At 36.2% G+C, this 22,475-nt stretch overlaps 1 protein-coding gene across 7 annotated transcripts in view; it reads right to left on the bottom strand.

Annotated features, from left to right (window-relative positions):
- Positions 1-22,475, bottom strand: part of LOC114250564 (inaD-like protein) — a 108,708-nt gene that overhangs the window by 16,447 nt on the left and 69,786 nt on the right. For 4 of the 7 annotated variants that reach the window (XM_089731846.1, XM_089731848.1, XM_089731850.1 and 1 more), the window contains exons 4-8: positions 17,288-17,475; positions 14,050-14,228; positions 9,393-9,534; positions 7,274-7,426; positions 3,028-3,215 (exon numbers count right to left, since the gene is read on the bottom strand). In XM_089731846.1, coding sequence (XP_089587972.1) covers positions 3,028-3,215; positions 7,274-7,426; positions 9,393-9,534; positions 14,050-14,228; positions 17,288-17,475 — 850 coding nt within the window. Of the gene's footprint in view, positions 1-3,027; positions 3,216-7,273; positions 7,427-7,557; positions 7,573-9,392; positions 9,535-14,049; positions 14,229-17,287; positions 17,476-22,475 lie in introns of all 7 variants that reach the window. The other 3 variants (XM_089731845.1, XM_089731847.1, XM_089731849.1) reach the window with 1 other exon arrangement.

A 22,475-nucleotide genomic window follows, 5' to 3' on the forward strand; every position in this document is an offset into this window, starting at 1 on the left:
ACCATTCGTCGTTTGTTATTTACTTTCTGTATAAGCTGCCTTAGACGGCAATTACTGTAATTTTTGATAAATATACGACTTGCGAAAACCAAAGATTTTATTTTTATTGCTTAGATGGGTGGACGAGCTCACAGCCCACCTGGTGTTAAGTGGTTACTGGAGCCCATAGACTTCCACAACGTAAATGCGTCACCCACCTTGAGATACAAGTTCTAAGGTCTCAAGTATAGTTATATTCAAGTATAGTAGTAGTATATATAAATTGAAGTATAATTGAAGTATTTTCATTTATATTGTATGTTATATTGTATAGTGCATGTATTTTCGTTTATTCGTTTTCATTAATATTTTATAAAATTACGTGCCTATATTTATGATGTTGTAGAGATGATACTTGGTCTTACTGGTGTGAAGGATATATTAAGAGCTCACATGAGCATCGTCCTCCAGCATCTTGCCTAATTTTGTCACGATGCACGTATAAGTTCTAATTTAAAGGATGAGAGTGTCATTATGTAATGGAATCTTGCTGTCATGTCTCAAGTTGGGGATGGCATTCAGACTGTGATATCTTGAGATCAATAAAAAGGAAATGTATGAAAGTATGCGAAATTTTAGTTTCTGAAATGTATTTGATGCGGTTAATTACGATAAATTTCAAATTCTGCCGTTTGCCAAAAGATCCGGTAAATTTACAAAATGTATCCGAAGGCGATATTTCGAACAATTAAGTTGTAAACAGCAAATAGATAGAAAACAAACTTCGACGGGACCAAAGGATTATTGAAGTACGTGTTATATTACTGGAACGTGGGTTACTAATATTGAAGACGGAAAACTTTGCCGAATTGGCAATTTTTATTGTGAAACTTTATCCTAATTCTAATTCATAGTTTCCATGATGGGAAATGCTTTTTAATACAATTATGCCAGTTTTCAATTTGAATCCAACTGGCATGTACTTTTTTTTAAAGAATATACATACGTACTTTATACGAACAGTTCTGATGATGAGGGAATAGCTTTGTGGCGGGTAGCCATCATACAACGCAAGATAATTGACAGATGCCTGAATCTCTGAATGCTCTGCTCTGAATAAGCTTGCATATATACAAGTTCCGAACAACAATATTCGGACCGTCGGTCTACCGAGCCATATCACACGCTCGGTTGAAGATCTTTCCTTTCGTCGTTTAAGCCTTCCCACAGCTTCATTTAATAAAATGAAACTCGCAAAATGCTGGTTGTAAAGCGCATTGTGAGCCCTTATTGGTAGGTACTATCGTCTTGCCCATCTTTGTCGTGGTGTAGGTTTAGGTAAGTCCAGTTTTAAGGGACCGGATTAATACAATGCAAAATTCTGATGTCATCTTCTTGCCTCAAAGTTGGTGTTCGTATAGATGTTGTGATTTTTATGGGTCCCAGTAGCTACTTATCAGGTAGGCCATGCAATAGCCTGCCAGTTTAGAGGGAAAAAAACTGAGGTTATCGCGTTTTATTCAAATGCAAGTTGATTTAATTAGCATAGAGTTTGCATAATATTAGAGAGGACTTTTACCTGTAATCTAAAAATAGATCGTTTATAAATTAGTTGCAGTATAGTGTTTAAAGTACTGCGATTATACAGTAAGCATATTTCTCATTTTGGTCAGTACAAAATCGTTCTCAAATGATAATAATAAACTAGGTTAATGTATTGAAGAGAACAAAACCAATTTAAACAAAGCATATATTATTGTTTTCGTTTATTATTTGTGCAGAAAAAGAAACCTTTATAATTTGTTTCTGGAAAAATCACCGATCTTCGTTTTAGTAGAATAACCTTACAACTACTATGTATAAATGTCACAAGATATCAAAGTGAGGACCCAGCGTTAAACCCTCCTGGCTGAGCCTTTGCTGGCCCACCTGTCCTGGTGGAAACTGGAAAGGCCCCCGGGTCACCCGGTAATCCTTAAATACTAACAAAAAAAGACCCAACGTCTGTATTAGACAAAAAAGCGAATGTCAACCTTGAGATATACGAATAAAGTCTCAATTGCATTAGTACAATGTTTTGACAGCTTGAAACGCGTGATGGTTTCTTAGCAGAACTGGTTTCTTAGAAGGAAGGATGGTAGTGACCGTTGGGCTTGCATCGTGCCTTACAACCACTAATTATGATAGGAACTTAGGCGTTAGAAAAGAATTTAGGTACAAAAGAATCTTTTTACTACAGTGGACTAACCTACTAGATCCGGAGAAGTCCGGGGTTTCATACCTGATTTTATTAATTTCATCAATTCACTTATTTCATCATTGTTTGTATAAGTGGTAGTACCTACTAGTTTGTTGATCGTATATTTTACAGTTAATTTAGGCCTTTTATTGTCTTTAAGTAAAAAATGACATTCGTGACAGCGCATTTGCGTCACATCTTTTGACGACCTCTGGGAGTTAAACTTTTGTCTGGTTGTAGTGTTGACCGCGGGAACCTCCCTACTCTGACCGGGTTCTGACCCCGGACGGAGATCGGACTACGGGTGTAAGAGTGCAGGGAAGTCGTTTAGTGGGTGGTTAAAAAGTGTTTTCTTAAATTAAGAGAGAGTTCCTTAGTCGTAACTTACAGATTGTTCATGAAGAAATCTGTGTTTCTGATAGAGTTTGGTGGATGAGATTAAACGCGAATTGTTAGTCTTCTCGTCTACTAATCTAATAATACTCTCTGTAACTATCCTTGAGACCTTAGAACTTATATCTGAAGGTGGGTGGCGCATTTACGTCGTAGATGTCTATGGGCTCCAATAACCACTTAACACTAGGTGGGCTGTGAGCTCGTCGTTCACCCATAAGTTCTAAGGTCTCAAGTATAATTACAACGTCTGCCCCACCCTTCAAACCGAAACGCATTACTGCTTCATGGCAGAAATAGGCGGGGTGGTGGTACCTACCCGTGCGGACTCACAAGAGGTCCTACCACCAGTAATAACTCGAGACTAAGCCATTGAATCTTGAATTCCTAAAATGTAATCGAGATCATTAACATACCTTAGTGGGGGTTTAGGTCTATTCAAGGGCGTGTCTGAGTCCGTGGGTCCATCTTCTTTCGGCGACATTGGCGATAAAGGCGTGGCGGCGTGGTCGCGGTACAGTCGGAGTCGCACATCAGTGCCGCACGCTCGCAGGAAGGCCACGGCCTCCGCGTGCGACATGTTTGACATTGGCGTGTCGTTCACCTGCGATGTTTGGTTTTAGATGAGAGCGGTCAACGAACCACGTACGATGAGAAAGTTGTGAATGTTTTAATTATCGAGAATCGGTTGGTTTAGAATGATTAATGATTAGTTATTTATCATTTCGAAAGTGAATGCGTTACATATTTAGATCATACAAAAAAATATTATTATTTCTCCCGTCTTGATGCATTAGATCGACAGAATCTTCCTATCGATGTCTATCGTAGCACGTCGGAGACTTGTGTTGAGAAGTATCTTTAGATAAATAAATAAAGTAGGAAAAACATAAAGGGTCATCTGGCCCAAACAGTGACTTATATACCACGTTTAAATACGTGATTTTTCCATCGCTTAGAACTTTTTGATGTGAAACATCTAAAGCCGCACGTAAAACCGATTTCTGGCGTGGCGACGCGTCGCCATTCGCAATCGACTGTGCGATTCTCTCCCACTCGATCCGGCGTTAAGCCATCTCTCTCGCTACACTGAGCTCGGATACCTATAGTGTATACTCCGTAGTGTATACAGTGTTGTTTACTACAGTACACATAACCTGTGTTTTACTTATTATTTTTTAATTATTTTTTCGTAATATTTAATTTATCATTATGACATATTTAGTTCCTATCACAATCTGTTCTTTTCTGCATATTACTATTACAAAATAATGTCGATGTTTCACATCTGCCAGGCGTCCCGTGACGGCTCACATTTTTTTTTTATTAGTGGTGTAGTCGTCGTAAAATTCTGTTCGTTAGTTATTAGGGTAATAGTTTAAATTAATCTAAAATACATATCGACATTCCTTATTAATGAAATTGATGAATACATGAAACGTTTGCGACAATAGGGTTTTAAATGAATTTGACATCAGACATTCAACGTCTCAGGAATCTCACGTTATTTAAACGTCAGGAGTCAAGGACCCGGGCTCGGAGTGAAACTTTCTAATTGGGTTTTATATCAAACACGTTTAAGTTTATTTTCGCAAATCTTCAGCACGTCACAGCGTCGACGTATTTACGAATGTTTACTCAAATGTAGTAATCGCATGCCGAATGATTCATAAGCGCGTGTTTACCGTAACTGTTCCGTGAAACATGTTAGACTAATGACACCTAGGAAATCGTCTGCGCTTAAAGGTGTTCTCATAAAAAACTATGTCAATTGATCTCCACATATACTGTAGTTTAAGTTAAATCATTCCCGATCCTGCGGACAGAATGGAAAGCAGTCGACGTCGCCCAAAACACGTCATCTCGGATCCTCCCGATCCACTAACGGTGCTTCTAGGTACTTCAAGCACCGGTCACCATTCTCGTCGAACCCGTCGCTTGCGACGAAGGGCTCGACGAGTAAATTAACTCTCAGACACAGCCCACTGAGTTTCTCGCCGGATCTTCTCAGTGGGTCGCGTTTCCGATCCGGTGGTAGATTCTGCGAAGCACGGCTCTTGCTAGGGTTCGTGTTAGCAACGTCATCAGGTTTGAGCCCCGTGAGCTCACCTACAAAAGTTAGGGTTACGCTGATATAGCCTCTCAAGGCTATCAGCTTAGGTAGGAAAAAAAAAAAAAACTGGTAATTGCGAATAACGAAAATATTAAATTATAGATATTTAAAAAGTTTACTTCTTTGATGTTGAACCTCTTTAGTTCCTTTAAAGTATTTCGATAGTGATCGAATGTCACTGACAGTTAAAGAATGTGGTAAATTACCTATTATATATTAAATACATTTAAAGAAATACATAGGCATTTTAAAAAATTACCTTCGAAACGTGTTATTTTGTACAAAAAATTATTAGGCACAGTTATTTTATAATATTAAATTATAAATCATATTAAATAGGATTCAGTTCCAAGATAGCACCGTGGGATCTAAATAACAATAATAAGTCTAAATGAATTAAGAATATTAAATCGTTCATATTAATCTGAATGTTACATGTACATATATAGGGGATTTAATTCTCTAAGCCGAAATGGGAACAATATATTACCTTTGCCTGAGAGGAGAATGAAGCTTATTATAATTTATGTGATTATTATTATACCTTCTAATTCCAAAATGAGATACACTTTAAACAATCACATATTAAATTGAACAATTTTATAGCGTCAGGAGTTTGAAGCTATGCAACTTTGTCACAATTGCGGGCTTCATTTCCGTATCCATAAATACTCGATATTATATTGTATATACTCGTATTTTGTTTTTCTTAGTTCAGTTGATTACCGAACATTCGAAATTCTCCGAAAAAAATATCTACATGATCATTTACATGTTTTGTTCTCTGGAAGTCCTGACCTCGATTATAAAGAGATCGATTATTTAAAAATAATCTACTGTTAAATTTTAATTCAGATAAACATATGCAACACATTCTACTTAAACTACAACACTACACTTAATGTTACACTAGATGATGACCGAGCTTTGCGCGGTTTTTTTTTATAATGCCATCTTGTTGTTTCTTTAAAGCGCTTAGTTGCCCTCAATTAAGAAAAATAGTATTATTATTCGCCAATAGATGTCGGGTAGAGTTGATTATTGAAAACATGAAAAAACAACATTTTCTGCAAATAAATCGTAGCTAGATCGATTTATCGCCCTCGAAATTCCCTGTATACTAAATTTTATGAAAATCGTTTGTGCCGTTTCCGAGATTCTGATTATATATATATATATACAAGAATTGCTCGTTTAAAGGTATAAGATAAGATAAGATTACAGCTTATTTGTGAGGTTTGTGAGGCAAGTTTCCCTGGAGTACGTACCTACCAAAAAATTGATGGTCTTCTTTATTAATAAGCGCTTAATTAACGTTTACATATTACTAGCAGACCCGGCCACACGTTGCTGTGGCTAAGATTTTTGTTTTTAAATAGCACGTGGCCGGCTATGCTAATACCAAAAATTAACAAAGTAAGAACAATTGGATTTCACTGTATTGCGTTTACTACGAAATAAATTTCACTTATACTTTAGCCTCAGCAACGCGTGGTGTTTATGCCGTTAAATTGTAGCTTATGTGAAACATTGGTATTTTTAACACAACGCCATCTATGAGATATTATTAACAGACAGTATTACAATTGTCTGTAAAAACTGATTTAAGACACCATCTGTTTTGGACTTATGAAACTTACAATTCATAACAATAATCAACATAAGAAATAATTTTATTGGAACGAAGTTCCTTATCGCGCGTTGTGAAAGGGGGCTAGACGGAAAAAATTCTTACGAAAAGTTGTCACGACACTTTTTATTTTATTTTTAGAGATACTACTGCCATCTATCAATTTTTATGGGAACAACTTAGACTGTTGAAATTATGGAATGAGTGCAACAGTTACTAACGCATCATCAGCGCAACATCTGTATTATATTATAATATGAATGTCACACAATAATAATAGAGAAGTAATGAAATGTTTAGCAATTATAAAATTTGGTGAGCCACAAAAAAACAGCATTGAAATCATTTGGTCGGTGTACAAAGATTTTGTTTGCAATTTAAAAAATCAGGCAGCAATCCTTGTTGGAACGAACAGCAGAAGATTTTTATTATTTATGTATAGTCTTAGTATAATTAATGGCTATAGTGTCTAATGTATAGTCTACATGCTGACGGTCATTATTATTATTCACATAAATAGCTGTTTCTTTGTATATTATTTATATTTATTTTTGATAAATCATTGTGAATAAAATGAAGTTGATAATGTAGTTTTTTTATTGTTATTAATAAAAAATGTATACCCGAATAATTATTTTCTTTATACCTCGAATATAACTTAAAATTAATATTTTTATAATAAGGAAATTCGTTCCTCCGTCCGGTGTCCCATGACACCACACATCTTTTTTGTTAATTAATAAATATTGCGACCATTAATCGAAATAAAAACCATACTATGGCCTAAGTAGGAACAAAACACACATTTAAAATAAATAAAAGTGAAAATCGGTTCAGTAGTTTAGGTGTCCATCGCGGACAAACAACGTGACACGTAATTTATATATATTAAGATAATAATATAGTAGTGGCGACATACCGCTATTATCCGGTCCCCGGGTTGGATCCTTCCATCGCTAAGTGCGGGCTCCCGCACCAGAGCTCTGACGTAATGTCCGAGAGCGCTGTGGTCTTCCTTCCGCAAGGTAAAGCCGAGGGAACCGTTAACTTTTGTCATAACAATATCGAACTCCTGTAATAAATATTTTAATTATATATTATTATAGTATATAGATAGCTATTATTGGAATAACGTATCTACTGATTGCGTAGCAAACATACTCAGTATTTTCTCCTATTAGGAGGAGGAGGAGGAATTCTTACCACGCATCCGTCATCCTGGGCAGCACGAAGGAAAACAACACGGGATGAATATTATTTGATATGCAACTAAAACTATTTTACGATTTTGGTCTCACGTTTAATATTTTCGTAAGTCAAAAGCCTGTGCCCTACACGACATTTAGATACAACAAGAATTTTAGTCTTGAAAGTTTGTTAAAAATATTTTCCAACTCACCTAAAAAGATGTGCAAAGAGTATTTTAGAATTACTGAATAGATAAATCGCGTTTAAAGACTCTGAGATTTTTTCGGGAGAATCTTTTTTTCTGCATCATTATAGATTTATACAGAATACGTATTATCATTGTTGGTTTTTTTTATTAACAAACACACATGTTGAATGGTATGTATGGTTCTCTGAATATTATATTTATGGCATATGCGATCGCTAAGCGACTTATTCGGGTGGCGCGTATTTTTTATTTTTGTTTATGAAAGAAGAATTATTGGTAGCCCTTTTCTAGTTTCACCAGGACAGGTGGGTGAGAAACGGCTAGGAGGGATGGGACAGTTACATAGTTACAAAAGAACATATGCATAAATAAACACCATAAAAATGTTCGCGATTCGCTTTGTTTTATTTTTCGAGCTGTTTAAATGAATAAAACTGCTTATAAACTCTTTTGCTTTAAATATTTAGGAGGTTTAGAACAATATTTGAAATAACCTAACCAAGCTTGCTCTCCGTAACTTTTGTTTCGATACTTAAGAATTCGAATGCACATTCATCATTCGATAAAAACTTTAATCAACAGTACAATCGATAGAAAGTTCGGTATTTAAAAACCATAGACCACTTTCAAAATTTTTATTGTCAAGTCATAGCCATTATAATTCGTTTTTCTTCTATGCAGAACAAACTCGCGTGATTTCAACTCGTTTCATGCGAGGGCCGTTCTAGTATTTATCGTGGCGAGTCAAAACGAGGTTATTATTGTGGACCCACCCCACACAATAATGTTCTTTATAAACGACCTTCAACGGTACTTAACACGCAGACATTAAGTTTTCAAGGTTATGCACGAAATATTAAATTTGATTATGTACATGTATATTATATAAATGTAATATTCCTCGTTGATTTTTTTACTGTTTTATCTAATTGAGTAAAGGTGTTTTTAATATCTGATTTCGGCTTTAATTTGGCTAGGTGTGAACGGTATTTTGTATTGATATTGTATACTTATTTGGTTTTATCAATTATAATGTCAGATAATTTCTATGACAAATATTATAGTACTGAAATAAAAACATAAAAATGTATGTTACCATGTAATACAAGGTACTTCTACAATACGATAACGAGATTTTTGTTTAAAAATTATTTACGAAATTATTAATACATTAAGCACTACGAACACACAATACTCGTATATGGGAATAACCGTAATTTTACTGCTTTTTTTTAAATGTTTAATAGGTAAAAAAAAACAGACATGCATAGTTGTGATTTTTCATTCAGAGAAATTACTCTCATTTTTGTATTGGCTTCTAGTTTTATACATATAACACGATTTCGCATAACACGGGACTTTCTGGAAACGTATCTACCGTGTTATAGGATGGTTACCTGTATATTAGTATAGTATTAGTATGTACGTTTACCCCCATAGACACAGCCCACTGAGTTTCTCGCCGGATCTTCTCAGTGGGTCGCGTTTCCGATCCGGTGGTAGATTCTGTGAAGCACTGCTCTTGCTATGGCTAACGTTAGCAACGCCTTCAGGCTTGAGCCCCGAGAGCTCGCCTACACGTTAGGGTTACGCTGACCCTTCAAGGCTAACAGTTTAGGTAGGAAAAAAAATGTAAGCTTACCCCGTACTGTATGTCGTAGACAGGGAGGGGTCGATCGAGGTCCGGCAAGCGGAGGTCGCGCCGGTGTTGCTCCGGACTAGCCTCGCGCCGTCCCCTCCCTTCCGATGACGAAGTTGTGGCGCTGCTCGTTGTCTGAGATAACCTGTACCGATTTTATATTGAACTAGCTGACCCGGCAGACTTCGTAGTGCCTCAATCGATAAATAAAAGACCTAAACTTTTGTATAAAATAAACTTAAAACAAACAAAAGGAATTCGTCCGATGGGGAACATATCAAAGGAAAAACAAAATTGTTATTTTTATTAACTTCCGAGCATTTTCATATTTATTTACCTTTTAATCTTTCTCTGGATCCTTCCACAAATCATTCAAGACCAAAATTAGCCAAATCGGTCCAGCCGTTCTCGAGTTTTAGCGAGACTAACGAACAGCAATTCATTTTTATATATAAAGACTAGTAGTCCCTCGGTAGTCGAAATTCGACTATAATCAATTGAAATTATAAGTTTACTAGCTGTACCCGTCCGCTTCGCTGGGCATTTAAAATTAACTTTGATTATATGTGTATGTATTATAATTTCTATTGTTAAAGACTATGTATTATATTTCTATAATCACAGATTTCGCCAAGACTACATATACTATAGACAATATTAGTAAAGACAAACAATATTTAATCTATTCTCAATTTGACCACAGACTATAAGCAATAAGAAAAGTTTGACATTAAACAAATAGTATGTATGGGCGCAAACGCCACTGTTGGCAATAATTAACATAATAATATATAGATTAGTTTATTCTATATTAACATTTATTTATTATTAGCAACAAAACTGTTATTCTACCATATTTAAGAATTAGCAGACACTGTTTTGATGTGAAAATGTTCAGAATATGTTTAATGTTTATATTATTGTTTAAAAACACAAATGACTGTATAAATGATTAAATATGAATAAAGCATAAATATTAATAATAATTTATATTATAATTAACAGTACTAATAATTTAATTAAGTATTGTAATTGTTATGCAATGATGTTGTTGGCGCCATCTATTATTAGGCTGGATAATAACAATGTTAGTTAATATTACTTAAAAGTAATTCATGTAAAATAAATTAAATGTGAGTCATGTAAAATCACTAAAATATGTATTTTGAATATTAAGCTATGTTTTGTGAATTGTTTCGCAGTAATTACATTTGTTTGTATAAAAGAAGTTGTAGTTGCTATAACCAACACAAAATGGCTAATTGTGTAAAAACCACTGAATAACTCAGGCGTGGCTTTTTGTTGTAAACAAGTAATGTTAAAGTTTTATAGAATTGTATTGTATTTTCATTGTAAAAGAAGTTATGTGTGTAAATCCTGGCTTAACGCCGACATATGCATGTGTGTGTGCGTCAAATATATGGTAGTGTGTGTAATGTTTTTTTATTGATTTAATGTATTTTTATGCATAATTTAAAAAAATATTAACATTCTGCACAGCTTCTCTATATTCTCTATAAGTGTGGGAAATTTCATACTCCTCCGTCCGCGCGATTTTCGTAAAAAGGGATATAAATTTTTGCTTCACGTATTAATATATAGATAATCTACAAAACTTCGTATCTTCACCGTTTCTCCTCTCACAAATAAAAGTTTTAGCACAAGATTTAAAAACCTATCTAGAATGAACAAATTCAAAATCTTATTCAATATTATTATATAATTTATTAGTTTCTGTTTGATAGTGTGAAATTAAGTAAAAAAGCGAAACGAAAATCTATTTCAAATCCATAATAGAAATATTGCAGAAAGACTTACACTTAATACATTATCTAAATGATTTTTTTTTCTTTTTTCTTTTTTTTATTGCTTAGATGGGTGGACGAGCTCACAGCCCACCTGGTGTTAAGTGGTTACTGGAGCCCATAGACATCTACAACGTAAATGCGCCACAAGGTCTCAAGGTGGGTGGCGCATTTACGTTGTAGATGTCTATGGGCTCCAGTAACCACTTAACACCAGGTGGGCTGTGAGCTCGTCCACACATTTTAAGCAATAAAAAAAAATAAAAAAAAAAAGTTGGTGGTACCCACCCGCGCGGACTCACAAGAGGTCCTACCACTAGTAAAGCCAGAATAATGTAAATAAAAATTATGTAATCCAAAATCTCTTACATGAACAAGGCAACGTAAACGTTATCGCTCTATTCAATGTTTATTAATTTAATATTACGTGCCGCAGACGTGTCGCCGTATATTATGCATTATTAGTCATTCCGTGGTTGAGGCATTGCGGTTTGCCCCTAATTACTGAAACGTGATTTTACATGATCTATACACGCACAATACATTACGTTGGCTTATGAAATATTGCAAATTTTAGGTATAAATTACTTCAAAATTAATTTAATTATTGTCATATTAATTTTCTACGTTTTGACGTGACAACGTTTTATAATTCTATGGAGCCGGCTAGCGGCTGCACACACGAAAAAACATGACTCATTGAGGCGTTCCATCTAAGGCTTGAAGTGCAAGCGAGAGCGCGCAACGACCGACAAAGAGGCACAATCGACCTCCGCGTTCGGCAGTGTTCGACATCTGTCTCTCTCCTACTTGAGTGAGCGATGCATCCGCGTGGACAGCTGCTATACAATTATACATTTACATGTTATCATCAAGTATGAAGTTCAGTGAAAAGTGAATGTGGTGTCAATTGTTTATAGCAACGATAATTGCGATAATTGTAAAATGAAACCATTCCATCAGTATTTCCTTATGATGTTGTCACGTTCAACTATCCTCAGTAAACTGACTTTACAGACAACCGATTTTTTAGTTAACTTTTAGAGTGAAAGAATTGCTATGAAAGTTGAAGCGATTTTGAAAACAAAGTTAATAATAATAATTGAAGCCTTCCGAAATCTGAATTAGAAAGGGAGCAAACTTAGTGAGCTCTGTGATGTTCTAATGTAGTTCCACAATGGATTCGGTAGGTGTAGTAAGCGATTTTTAAGGGATTCGTCAAAGAACGAACCACACCGTTATGTGAGTATTAAGACGATCGTGAACTATTCCTTACTGGAGGTAGGGCATATCGTGTGACCTCAACAGAGTATGTACAACCATTCAGAAAAACTTCTGCTGTGACACAATCATGCGCTTCGGTTTGATTGATGGGACATAATGGCACATAATCCTATACAATAAGTCTTCGACTCGCATGTCTTAGGGTGTTTGGCGGCATTCGCGATGTTGTCTATGTTTCAATACACGACTGGTCATGAATTCGTTGGCAAAAAAACCACATTTAATATCTATATATTAATACGTGAAGCAAAACCTTTGTACTCCTTTTTACGAAAATTGCGCGGACGGAGGAGTATGAAATTTCCCACACTTATAGAGAATATAGAAAAGGAGTGAAGAATGTTAATATTTTTTTAAATTATGCATAAAAAATATATTCAATCAATAAAGAAAAACTATTACACACACTGCCATGTATTTTACACACATACGCATGCATACTATTTGTCTATTGTCAAACTTTTCTTATTGCTTATAGTCTATGGTCAAATTGAGAATAGATTAAATATTGTTTGTCTTTATTATTATTGTTATTATTATATTAGTATTGTCTAAAGTGTAGTCTTTTTTGTCAGTGACATATGCGCAAATCGCGCGATGCCAAATGAAAATAAAAGTATTTATGGCGAAATCTGTGATTATAGAAGTATAACAGCCTTTTTTTTTAATTGCCTATGTGGGTGGACGAGCTCACAGCCCCCTGGTGCTAAGTGGTTACTGGAGCCCATAGACATCTACAACGTAAATGCGCCACCCACCTTGAGATATACGTTCTAAGGTCTGTCTAGTTACAACGGCTGCCCCACCCTTCAAACCGAAATGCATTACTGTGTCACGGCAGAAATATATGGTGGTGGTACCTACCCGGGCGGACTCACAAGACGTCCTGCCAACAGTAAATTTCTTACGCGAATGTTTCCTTAATATTCGGTGTAGGATAAAAACATATTGGATATTTACGATTTAGTTGAAATTTCATATAATTAGATAATAAATATGAGTTTCACTGGTGGTAGGACCTCTTGTGAGTCCGCGCGGGTAGGTACCACCGCCCTGCCTACTTCTGCCGTGAAGCAGTAATACGTTTCGGTTTGATGGGTGGGGCAGCCGTTGTAACTATACGTGAGAGACCTTAGAACTCATATCTCAAGATGAGTGGCGCATTTGCGTCGTAGATGTCTATTGGCTCCAGTAACCACTTAACACCAGGTGGACTGCGAGCTCGTCCACCTGCTTAGTAGCTATTAAATTGCATTAGTGTTTTCAATTTACAAAAAGAAATAGCATTTTCCTTTACAATAAAAAAAAATCAGTAAAAATAAGTAAAATGTAATTGTATACATTAAATGAAATTAAATCTTGTGTCAGTGATTATTATTAAATTTCGACACTAGTATTAAAAATAACACAGTATTAATGACCTTTAAACAAGGGCAATGCGCAGGCATTTTGTGATGCAGTGTTTCTTGGTCATATCTTAAGCACTATTTCCAGTTAATAGCTCTCCTTTATCGCTTCTTATCGTTTCTGTCATGTTATGTAATGTAATGTAGTTTTTAGTAAAAACGCACCTTGCGTGCATAGGATGACAGTTGAGAGGGTCCAGTGGTGGCAGGTGCGGTGGGTGAGGAGTCCGTGCCGGCGGGGTAGGTGGTTCGGGGGGCGTGACGCTTTCAAGCACGTCAGCAGGCGGTCGGCAGACCCGAAGCTCAACGCGCTGCGCCGCCGTACGTAGCACTTCCAAGGCTTCCTAAGTTCAAAGTTTTTTTTTTAATAATCGTTCATACTATACGTCACCGACCGCCAAAGACTAGTTTAGTTCCAAATCAGCGTTAAGTTTTCTTCAAAATAATTTGGAGTATGTGAGAAACGTGAAACCCACAAAAGACACATATTTGGTATTCATATTACTCTCATTAGTCATTAATTAATTAAAACCTGAATTTGTTTGTCTGTTGTAATATTTGCTCGTGTCGAAACGAATGGTAGAATTGTTAAATGTTTTCTTTTGTCCTTTTTTTATTTATAACCCATGTGAGCACCCGAGCATACGGGCATACGGGCCACCTGATGGTGAGTGGTTACTGTCGCCCATGGACGTCAGCAATGCCAGTAGCAGAGCCAAGCCGCTGCCTATCGGTAAGTACTCTCCACAAGCCTCGTGTTTGCATTGTCAAATAACTTCAAATTCATCTGAATTAAAAAAAATTTCAATGAGCATATTTATTTCAATTGTGCATGTGACTAGGAGATGTATGGAAATCGTAGTGCAAGGAAGAGGGGGAAGAGGTCGACCGAAGAAGACATGGATGGAGTGTGTGAATGACGATATGAGAGACAGAGGAGTGAGTGTTGAGATGACGGCTGATAGAAGAGAATGGAAGAGAAAAATTAGCTGTGTCGACCCCACCTAGTGGAATAAGGTGGAGAAAATGAAGAGATTTTTATTTCAATTATTATTATGAAAACGACTACATATTTTTACACGTCTTTGTGAATGCAAAACTGGAGTACAGCTTTATGATGCTCGTGAAACATCCACATCAAGGTGATCGGTGAAATCTATTGGCTCCAGTGAAAATTTGAGCCAGTCAAAAGAACTAGCATCATTAGACTTTACCCATCGTGATTTATCCCGCAAGAAATCGCCTACGCGCACGTCACTATAAAGCCGACGGTGATTTTATGTACAAATAAAAAGTGTATCAAACACTTTTCGCTGCTTAGCTGATAGACGTAAAGCAGAATTCATCGGGTAAATGAGAATTTTTACACCGAGATCGCAGCACAGTTACTGTAATATAATTTAGTGGAAGTTTGCGGCGGCCGTTTTACAGTTTATTACGTTTGGACCGACGAAGGCTTCGGCGTGAATCGCGCACGGGTTTTCATAAAACTTTTTACGTTTACGACCTCGGGACGCGCGGAAAGTGCCGCGACAACAAATGGTATTTTTTGAAGCGAGCCACTGTTTGTTTTTTCAAGTAGCAAGCAACCCGCTTTTTATTATTGTACCTGTTTTGAAAGCACAAGGATCGGACGGTCGCAGAATGTTTAACGTTTTTGTAATGCAACGAATATTTTTGCTGGCCGACTACCTACCATCTTGGCGAGTTTTTACACGTACGTGTGATAAGGAATGTAATTTCATTTTCGTCATAACAATGAGAAATTTTATGCGAAAAAAAAAGAGGGTAGTGAATTGTAAATTTATGAAACGATCGAGATAATTCGAGCTAAAGTTACAAACCAGAAGATAGCTCACCCTCATGGTAAGAGGGTGAGTTAGGAGGGTGACGTTGCTTATGGATACTGGCCATCTGACCCGGCAGACTTCGTAGTGCCTCAATCGATAAATAAAAGACCTAAACTTTTGTACAAAATAACCTTAAAATAAACAAAAGGAATCCGTACGACGGAGGACACATCGAAGGAAAAACAAAATTGTTATTTTTACTTAATTCCGAGCATTTTCATATTTATCTATCTTTTAAACCTTCTCTGGACTGCCACAAATAATTCAAGACCAAAATTAGCCAAATCGGTCCAGCAGTTCTCGAGTTTTAGCGCGACTAACGAACAGTAATTCATTTTTATATAACTAGTCAGGTCATAAGTATTGTCACACAGTAAAAACTTTTCTTTTAGAATGCTGGCCACAAAAAAGTTTATTGAATTCGAATTTCGAATTGTTCATGAAAATAAAAATGTATTCTTTTAGAATTTTACTCATTTTTAAATATGGAGTGGACGCTTAAAGAAGACCGTGTTGCAGTTATTGCGTTGCATCGTTGCGGTTACGCGCCAATTCAAATTTTTAACATACTGAAAATTTTGAATACAACCAAAAGATTGGAACCGGTACGCGGGAAAAAATATCGGGAAATTCTTTTTTCGGATGAAAAAATTTTTACCGTAGAAAAGAGCTACAACAAAAAAAATGATAAGGTGTACGCACACAGTAGTGAAGAAGCGAGCAACCGTATTCCGCGTGTCCAACGAGGTCATTTTCCATCCTCGCTCATGGTATGGTTGGGAGTTTCTTATTGGGGCTTAACAGAGGTACATTTTTGTGAGAAAGGTGTAAAAACGAATGCAGTTGTGTATCAAAATACAGTCCTGACGAACCTTGTGGAACCTGTTTCTCATACCATGTTCAATAACAGGCACTGGGTATTCCAACAAGATTCGGCGCCAGCTCATAGAGCGAAGAGCACACAAGACTGGCTGGCGGCGCGTGAAATCGACTTCATCCGGCACGAAGACTGGCCCTCCTCCAGTCCAGATTTGAATCCGTTAGATTACAAGATATGGCAACACTTGGAGGAAAAGGCGTGCTCAAAGGCTCATCCCAATTTGGAGTCACTCAAGACATCCTTGATTAAGGCAGCCGCCGATATTGACATGGACCTCGTTCGTGCTGCGATAGACGACTGGCCGCGCAGATTGAAGGCCTGTATTCGAAATCACGGAGGTCATTTTGAATAAACTTTAGTATATCATAAGAATCTATGTTTTGTTAAGTTCATTTTGGTATATGAATGGTTACTTAATGAATAAACTTGTTTCAATTATTTTACATTAAACATATGACAGAATTTATGACCTGACTAGGTATATAGAATTAGTAAGATTTTTTTTGCTTTTTTTATAAAATTTATGGTATCTGCTCTAGTATAATAAAACATGGTAAACTTGCACGATGACATGAAACGACTGCGCGTTCAGCGAGTTTTCTATAAAATTTATTAACCATGATAATGCTTTTTTTCTGATAGAAATAATTTAGAGTTACCATTTGGTACTTACGTAAGTACTCAGTCCAGCTAATGGTACGCCGTTGGCTGACAGCAGCAGATCTCGAGGAGCGAGTCTACCAGTTCTCCACGCGGGCTGAGGAGGATATAACCTTCGTATCCTGACTAGACCTCCACCGCCACACACCGACATTCCCAGCCCACGTCCGTCCTTTTCCACCACGACCGTGAACGAGTTCTCTGTTAAAAGATAAATACGTTTTACCATTTTTATAAAAAAAAAACATGTGTGCAATTTACACGCTGTGGAAGTGAAACTTTCAGACTTTTATTCTATTTCATTGTCTCGCACGTTAAGTGCTGTATATGTATCTTTCTCTCTTTAGTCATTTTTCATTTTCTGAGTTTCAAATTACGATGGTTGTCGAAGAGTTTTTCACTGCAAATGAATAACAATCTTTGACCGTGAGTTTCCTGAGGCAACTAAGAGATTTACCGTACTGTACTGTGTTCAGCAACATTTCAATGTTATATCAAATTACTTTTCGCTACCCGCATTTACTGGTGGTAGGTAGGTGGTAATATAGGCCCGCACTTATTGGTACTACCGTCTTGCTTATTACTGGAATGAAGCGATCTCGTGTTCTAGTCTTAATGCTAGAATACTAGATATAACAATGAACAGATATGGTGGCTGGCGACATTTACTTAGTTGCGCTTTTGAATTTATGTTCGGTGGTCGTATGTTATAAAATAATTAATAATAAACAATTGTATCCCATGGAATTAATTAATTTTATGAACCAAATTTAATTTGGACTTTTATTAAATTTGTAATTTAAAAAAAATATATTACATGAAGATGGCTAGAGAAACGTGAAATAAGTAGCATCCAAGGAATTTAATAGCGTATGCTTTATTGTGCCTTAATTCCGATTTACCGGTACTTTCAAGAGGAAAAATCCTTCGCACATTCCTTGTAGATAGTAAATTAAACTGATTCCTTGGAAGACACGCTCTCTGACCCGAACAAGTCAAAAATAGTTGTCCAGCTAATGCCGGTCATATTTTAAACTTTCATATAGTCACAACAGGACTATGTGGGTCACAGTGAATTGTCGGTTTATAGTCATACAAGTTATTGCTATCAACAATAACATTAAATATTTGAAGGGAAACAGATCTATTATATTAAATTCATAGCGGCGTACTCCACGGGGAGCCAATCTTCTTGTATGATTAACGTTATATTATATTTAGTATGTTCAAAATGAAATAGTGAACGTACTAAATAAATACAATGCATAATGTTCAACACTTACGAGTATGATATAATTTTTACATTATAGAGACTTTTAAAGACATTTTTTACGAGAAATGTCCAAACATAATGCATTCTGTAATTTTATCAAGTAAGTGAGATTTTTCTAAGCTTTGTGTGTGGGTGAAGCAGAAGTACGATAATGGTGGTAATCAATCGACAATGCTCATTTTCGTTTAACTTAATAGCACCGTACAAAGTAGACCTGAAGTCAATGGAAGACAAGGACGAACTGAGCCGCCTTCATCATTTCAAAAATAGACGTGGCGGTTCTTTATAACAGTTTATTTAAATCGAAAGGTTTTGTTATTAAAATGGAAAGTCGAACATTTTCCTGATCGATAAATATTTTCCGCCACTTGCCGCCTTTGAGTTGCGAAGATTTTAAAATACGATGTAGGTTTTCATGTCCGCATAGCGAATTTGACGCAGTGGCCCATTGATTTTTCGTTTTTTTTTTGCCCTTGTAGGCAGACGAGCACACGGCCCACCTGATGGTGAGTGGTTACCGTCGCCCATGGACTTCAGCAATGCCAGGGGCAGAGCCAAGCCGCTGCCTACCGCAAATTTTCGTATATGTTATGGTTATATGTTATGTGTCTATATAGGTTATGTTATGTGTCTATATATGGTCGGATGACTGTGCTTATTGCGTTAAACAAAGTAAAATTTACCATAATTTCATGTTGTGCCTAAGTTCGACCGCTTAACAGATGTACTGAAGAAACTGCAAATGATTTTTACTGGACCTCGCAAATTGCGGAAACATAACTGAACATAACTGATAGCTCATTCTAGTATTAGACAGAGATAAATGCAACAAATAATTAGGATGATTTACAAAAAATAAAACTAAGCTACGAGTACACATGTCAATAAACTCCGAAATAAATCTGGCGTTTCTTCAATGTGCCGCGTCCACGGTCCTCACCTTCGCTTTATATTAGACTATATTATTATGTTATGATACTCGTATGGTGTGATAAGAAATGGCTTGCCCAGCCTCGCACGGGACCAGGTGTTTCCGTTTTGCATTAAGCAAACGGCAAGTAAATGAGGTTTGTTCAGTGTATAACCAGGCTTTGTTTATTTAGGTCTTTTATGAAAATGTTTCACCCCGGATTAAGACTGAGGCTACGCGAAACAGCGAGAATCGGGATATTATGTATTTATTTATACTAGTGGGTGCGCCCAGCGGTCGAAATTCGGCCATAATTAATTGAGAATTATAAGTTTGTACATTATTATGGTTCTATTGTCACATTTCTAGAATCATCATTGTTCTATAATCACAGATTTCGCCAAGGTTACACTATAGACAAATAATACTAAAAACACACAATATTAATCTATTTTTAATTTAACCACAGACTTTAACAATAAACAAAAGAGTATATGCGTGTGTGTATGTCAAATACACGGTAGTGTGTGTAATGTTTTTTTCATTGATTTAATTTATTTTTTATTCATAATTTTAAAAAAAATTAGCATTCTGCAATCCTTCTCTATATTCTCTATAAGTCTGGGAAATTTCATATTCCTCCGTCCGCGCAATTTTCGTAAAAAGGGCTACAAAGTTTTTGCTTCACGTATTAATATATAGATATATTAAGTTCTACGTCATGAAGGGACGGTTGAATTGCCAATACTCGATCAATTTAAGTCCTTTTAGGCCTGTTGCGGACATCAGATGGCGGGGAGCATGAATTATGGATCAGTTGCTCCATCGGCACAGTTTAAAGCCGGACAAGTACGTGTACACAAACTGAGGGGTTCCGTAGCCGACAAGATAGTAATCCTGCAATATTCAGAGTAAACGGTGGGCTTAGTAGTCGTCACCACTGAGACTTTAATATACCCGAAAACTGTAGGTACGGACCTTAAAACCTACACAAAAGGTCTTAATTAAATCAATATTTGTTGAATATATTATATTTAAGCTATATAATCTAAAATATTAGGATCTTATGTTTTGAGTTTACTCACCATTTTATGCTTTAAGTTCTCTTTATCAATTTTATTAATCGAAAACGATACTTTCAACGCTTTATTCATTTTTAAGAATGTTGCTCACTGAATCCTGTATACTAAAATAAAAACTGTTTTTAAGCTTCTTGATGTGATACGTGTATGGATTGTTACCTCTTTTTTTTTCATAATTTCACTACAGCGTAGTTGGTCGAAAATACTTATCAAACACTTACCTATAAAATACAAGTTTTGTTTTTATAATTACAACTTTACATCGGAAAAATCTCAGTAACAACCCTGGACGTATTAAGATAATATAATAAACATAATAAGGTCATAAACATAATGAAAATCAAGGACGATATTCACTCTTTTTAAGCAGTCATATTTTCGGCACAAAACCGGGACGTAAATAGAACCCACAGAAGAACCGACTAGAAATTAAGCCTTGCAAACATGTTTCTAAGTAAAATGGTTTTGAACGGACAGGATTGGAAATTACAATGGTTTCGTTTTTTGCGATTTGGTTACGGACCCCTAAAATGAAAATTTCATTCAATTCCGCCTTTACGGAAATATCATTTTTAGTATAATACTTTTGTATAATTCCCGTCGACGAATCTTTTAGCGAAATTATTCGCTAACAAAAAGAAAATATCTATTTTCGGAAATGTATTCTTAAAATCTAATAGCTTTTTTCTAATTGGTTCAAGTCACGATTAGATAGATATGTACAGTTTATTCTGACTTACAATAAAATTGCTTAATGACATTCACATTATAGTAAATCATTCTGAATTTGAATCGATTTCAGTTACCTACACAATTAAGTATTTATTATGAGATTCCTGTAAAAGAATGTAATATATATTACATATTTAGATTACTTGAGACCCTTGGAATTTATATCTCAAGGTGGGTGGCACATTTACGTTGTGGATGTCTATGAGCTCCAGTAACCACTTACCACCAGGTGGGCTGTGAGTTCGTCGACCCATCTAAGCAATAAAAAAAAATAATTAGGAAGCTACTTCATTTTGTGTAAAAAATTTCTACCTGTTTGCTGGTAGCCTAAGGTTCTATTCCAGCTACCCCTGGACAGGTAGGTGAGATCATGGGCTTAACCTGAGTGAATTTGCTAACACTAGCCCTAGTAAGAACAGCAAAGCATAGCCCTAGTAAGAACTGCAAAGCATGCAGAGTCTACCGCCGGCTCGCAATCGCGACCCACTGAGAATATTACACTGGTGGTAGGACCTCTTGTGAGTCCGCTCGGGTAGGCACCAACCACCCCGCCTATTTCTGCCGTGAAGCAGTAATGTGTATCGGTTTGAAGGGTTGGGCAGTCGTTGTAACTATACTTGAGACCTTAGAACTTATATCTCAAGGTGAGCGGCGCATTTACGTCGTAGATGTCTATGGGCTCCACTTAACACCAGCTGGGCTGTGAGCTCGTCCATCCATCTAAGCAATAAAAAAAAAAGATCCGGCGAGAAACTCAGTAGACTGTGTCTATGGGCTAGTTAGCTCATCGAACTATTCGTCGTAATCGAGGAGATCGACGAGGAATATCATGTAAGATCACCCGTGTTTGAACAAGTTGCAATCTACCTCAATTGAGTTGAATTGATTACTTTAATATTTCACTAAGATAATAGATTTTTGATAGCTACGTTCTTTACATATTTACATCATAAATGGGAATTTAAAGTTATTGTTTCCTTCCCAGTATAGACAGTAAACTGAAATTACGTTTAGCTAGAGACTTATATATGTTTATATACATATATATGTAGCTTTTTTTGTGCCTTTCTATGTGACTGAACCTCTCCCAAACGGCCGGACTGATTTTAATATTTTTATGTGTTGAAGTTGATTCGAGAATAATTTGGATTCACAATTCGGTCCAGTAATACATATTTTTATTATTTTTTATCCAAAACTTTTG

Source organism: Bombyx mandarina, chromosome 12 (genome assembly GCF_030267445.1).
Source record: "Bombyx mandarina strain Sakado chromosome 12, ASM3026744v2".
Taxonomy (NCBI): Eukaryota; Metazoa; Arthropoda; class Insecta; order Lepidoptera; family Bombycidae; genus Bombyx; species Bombyx mandarina.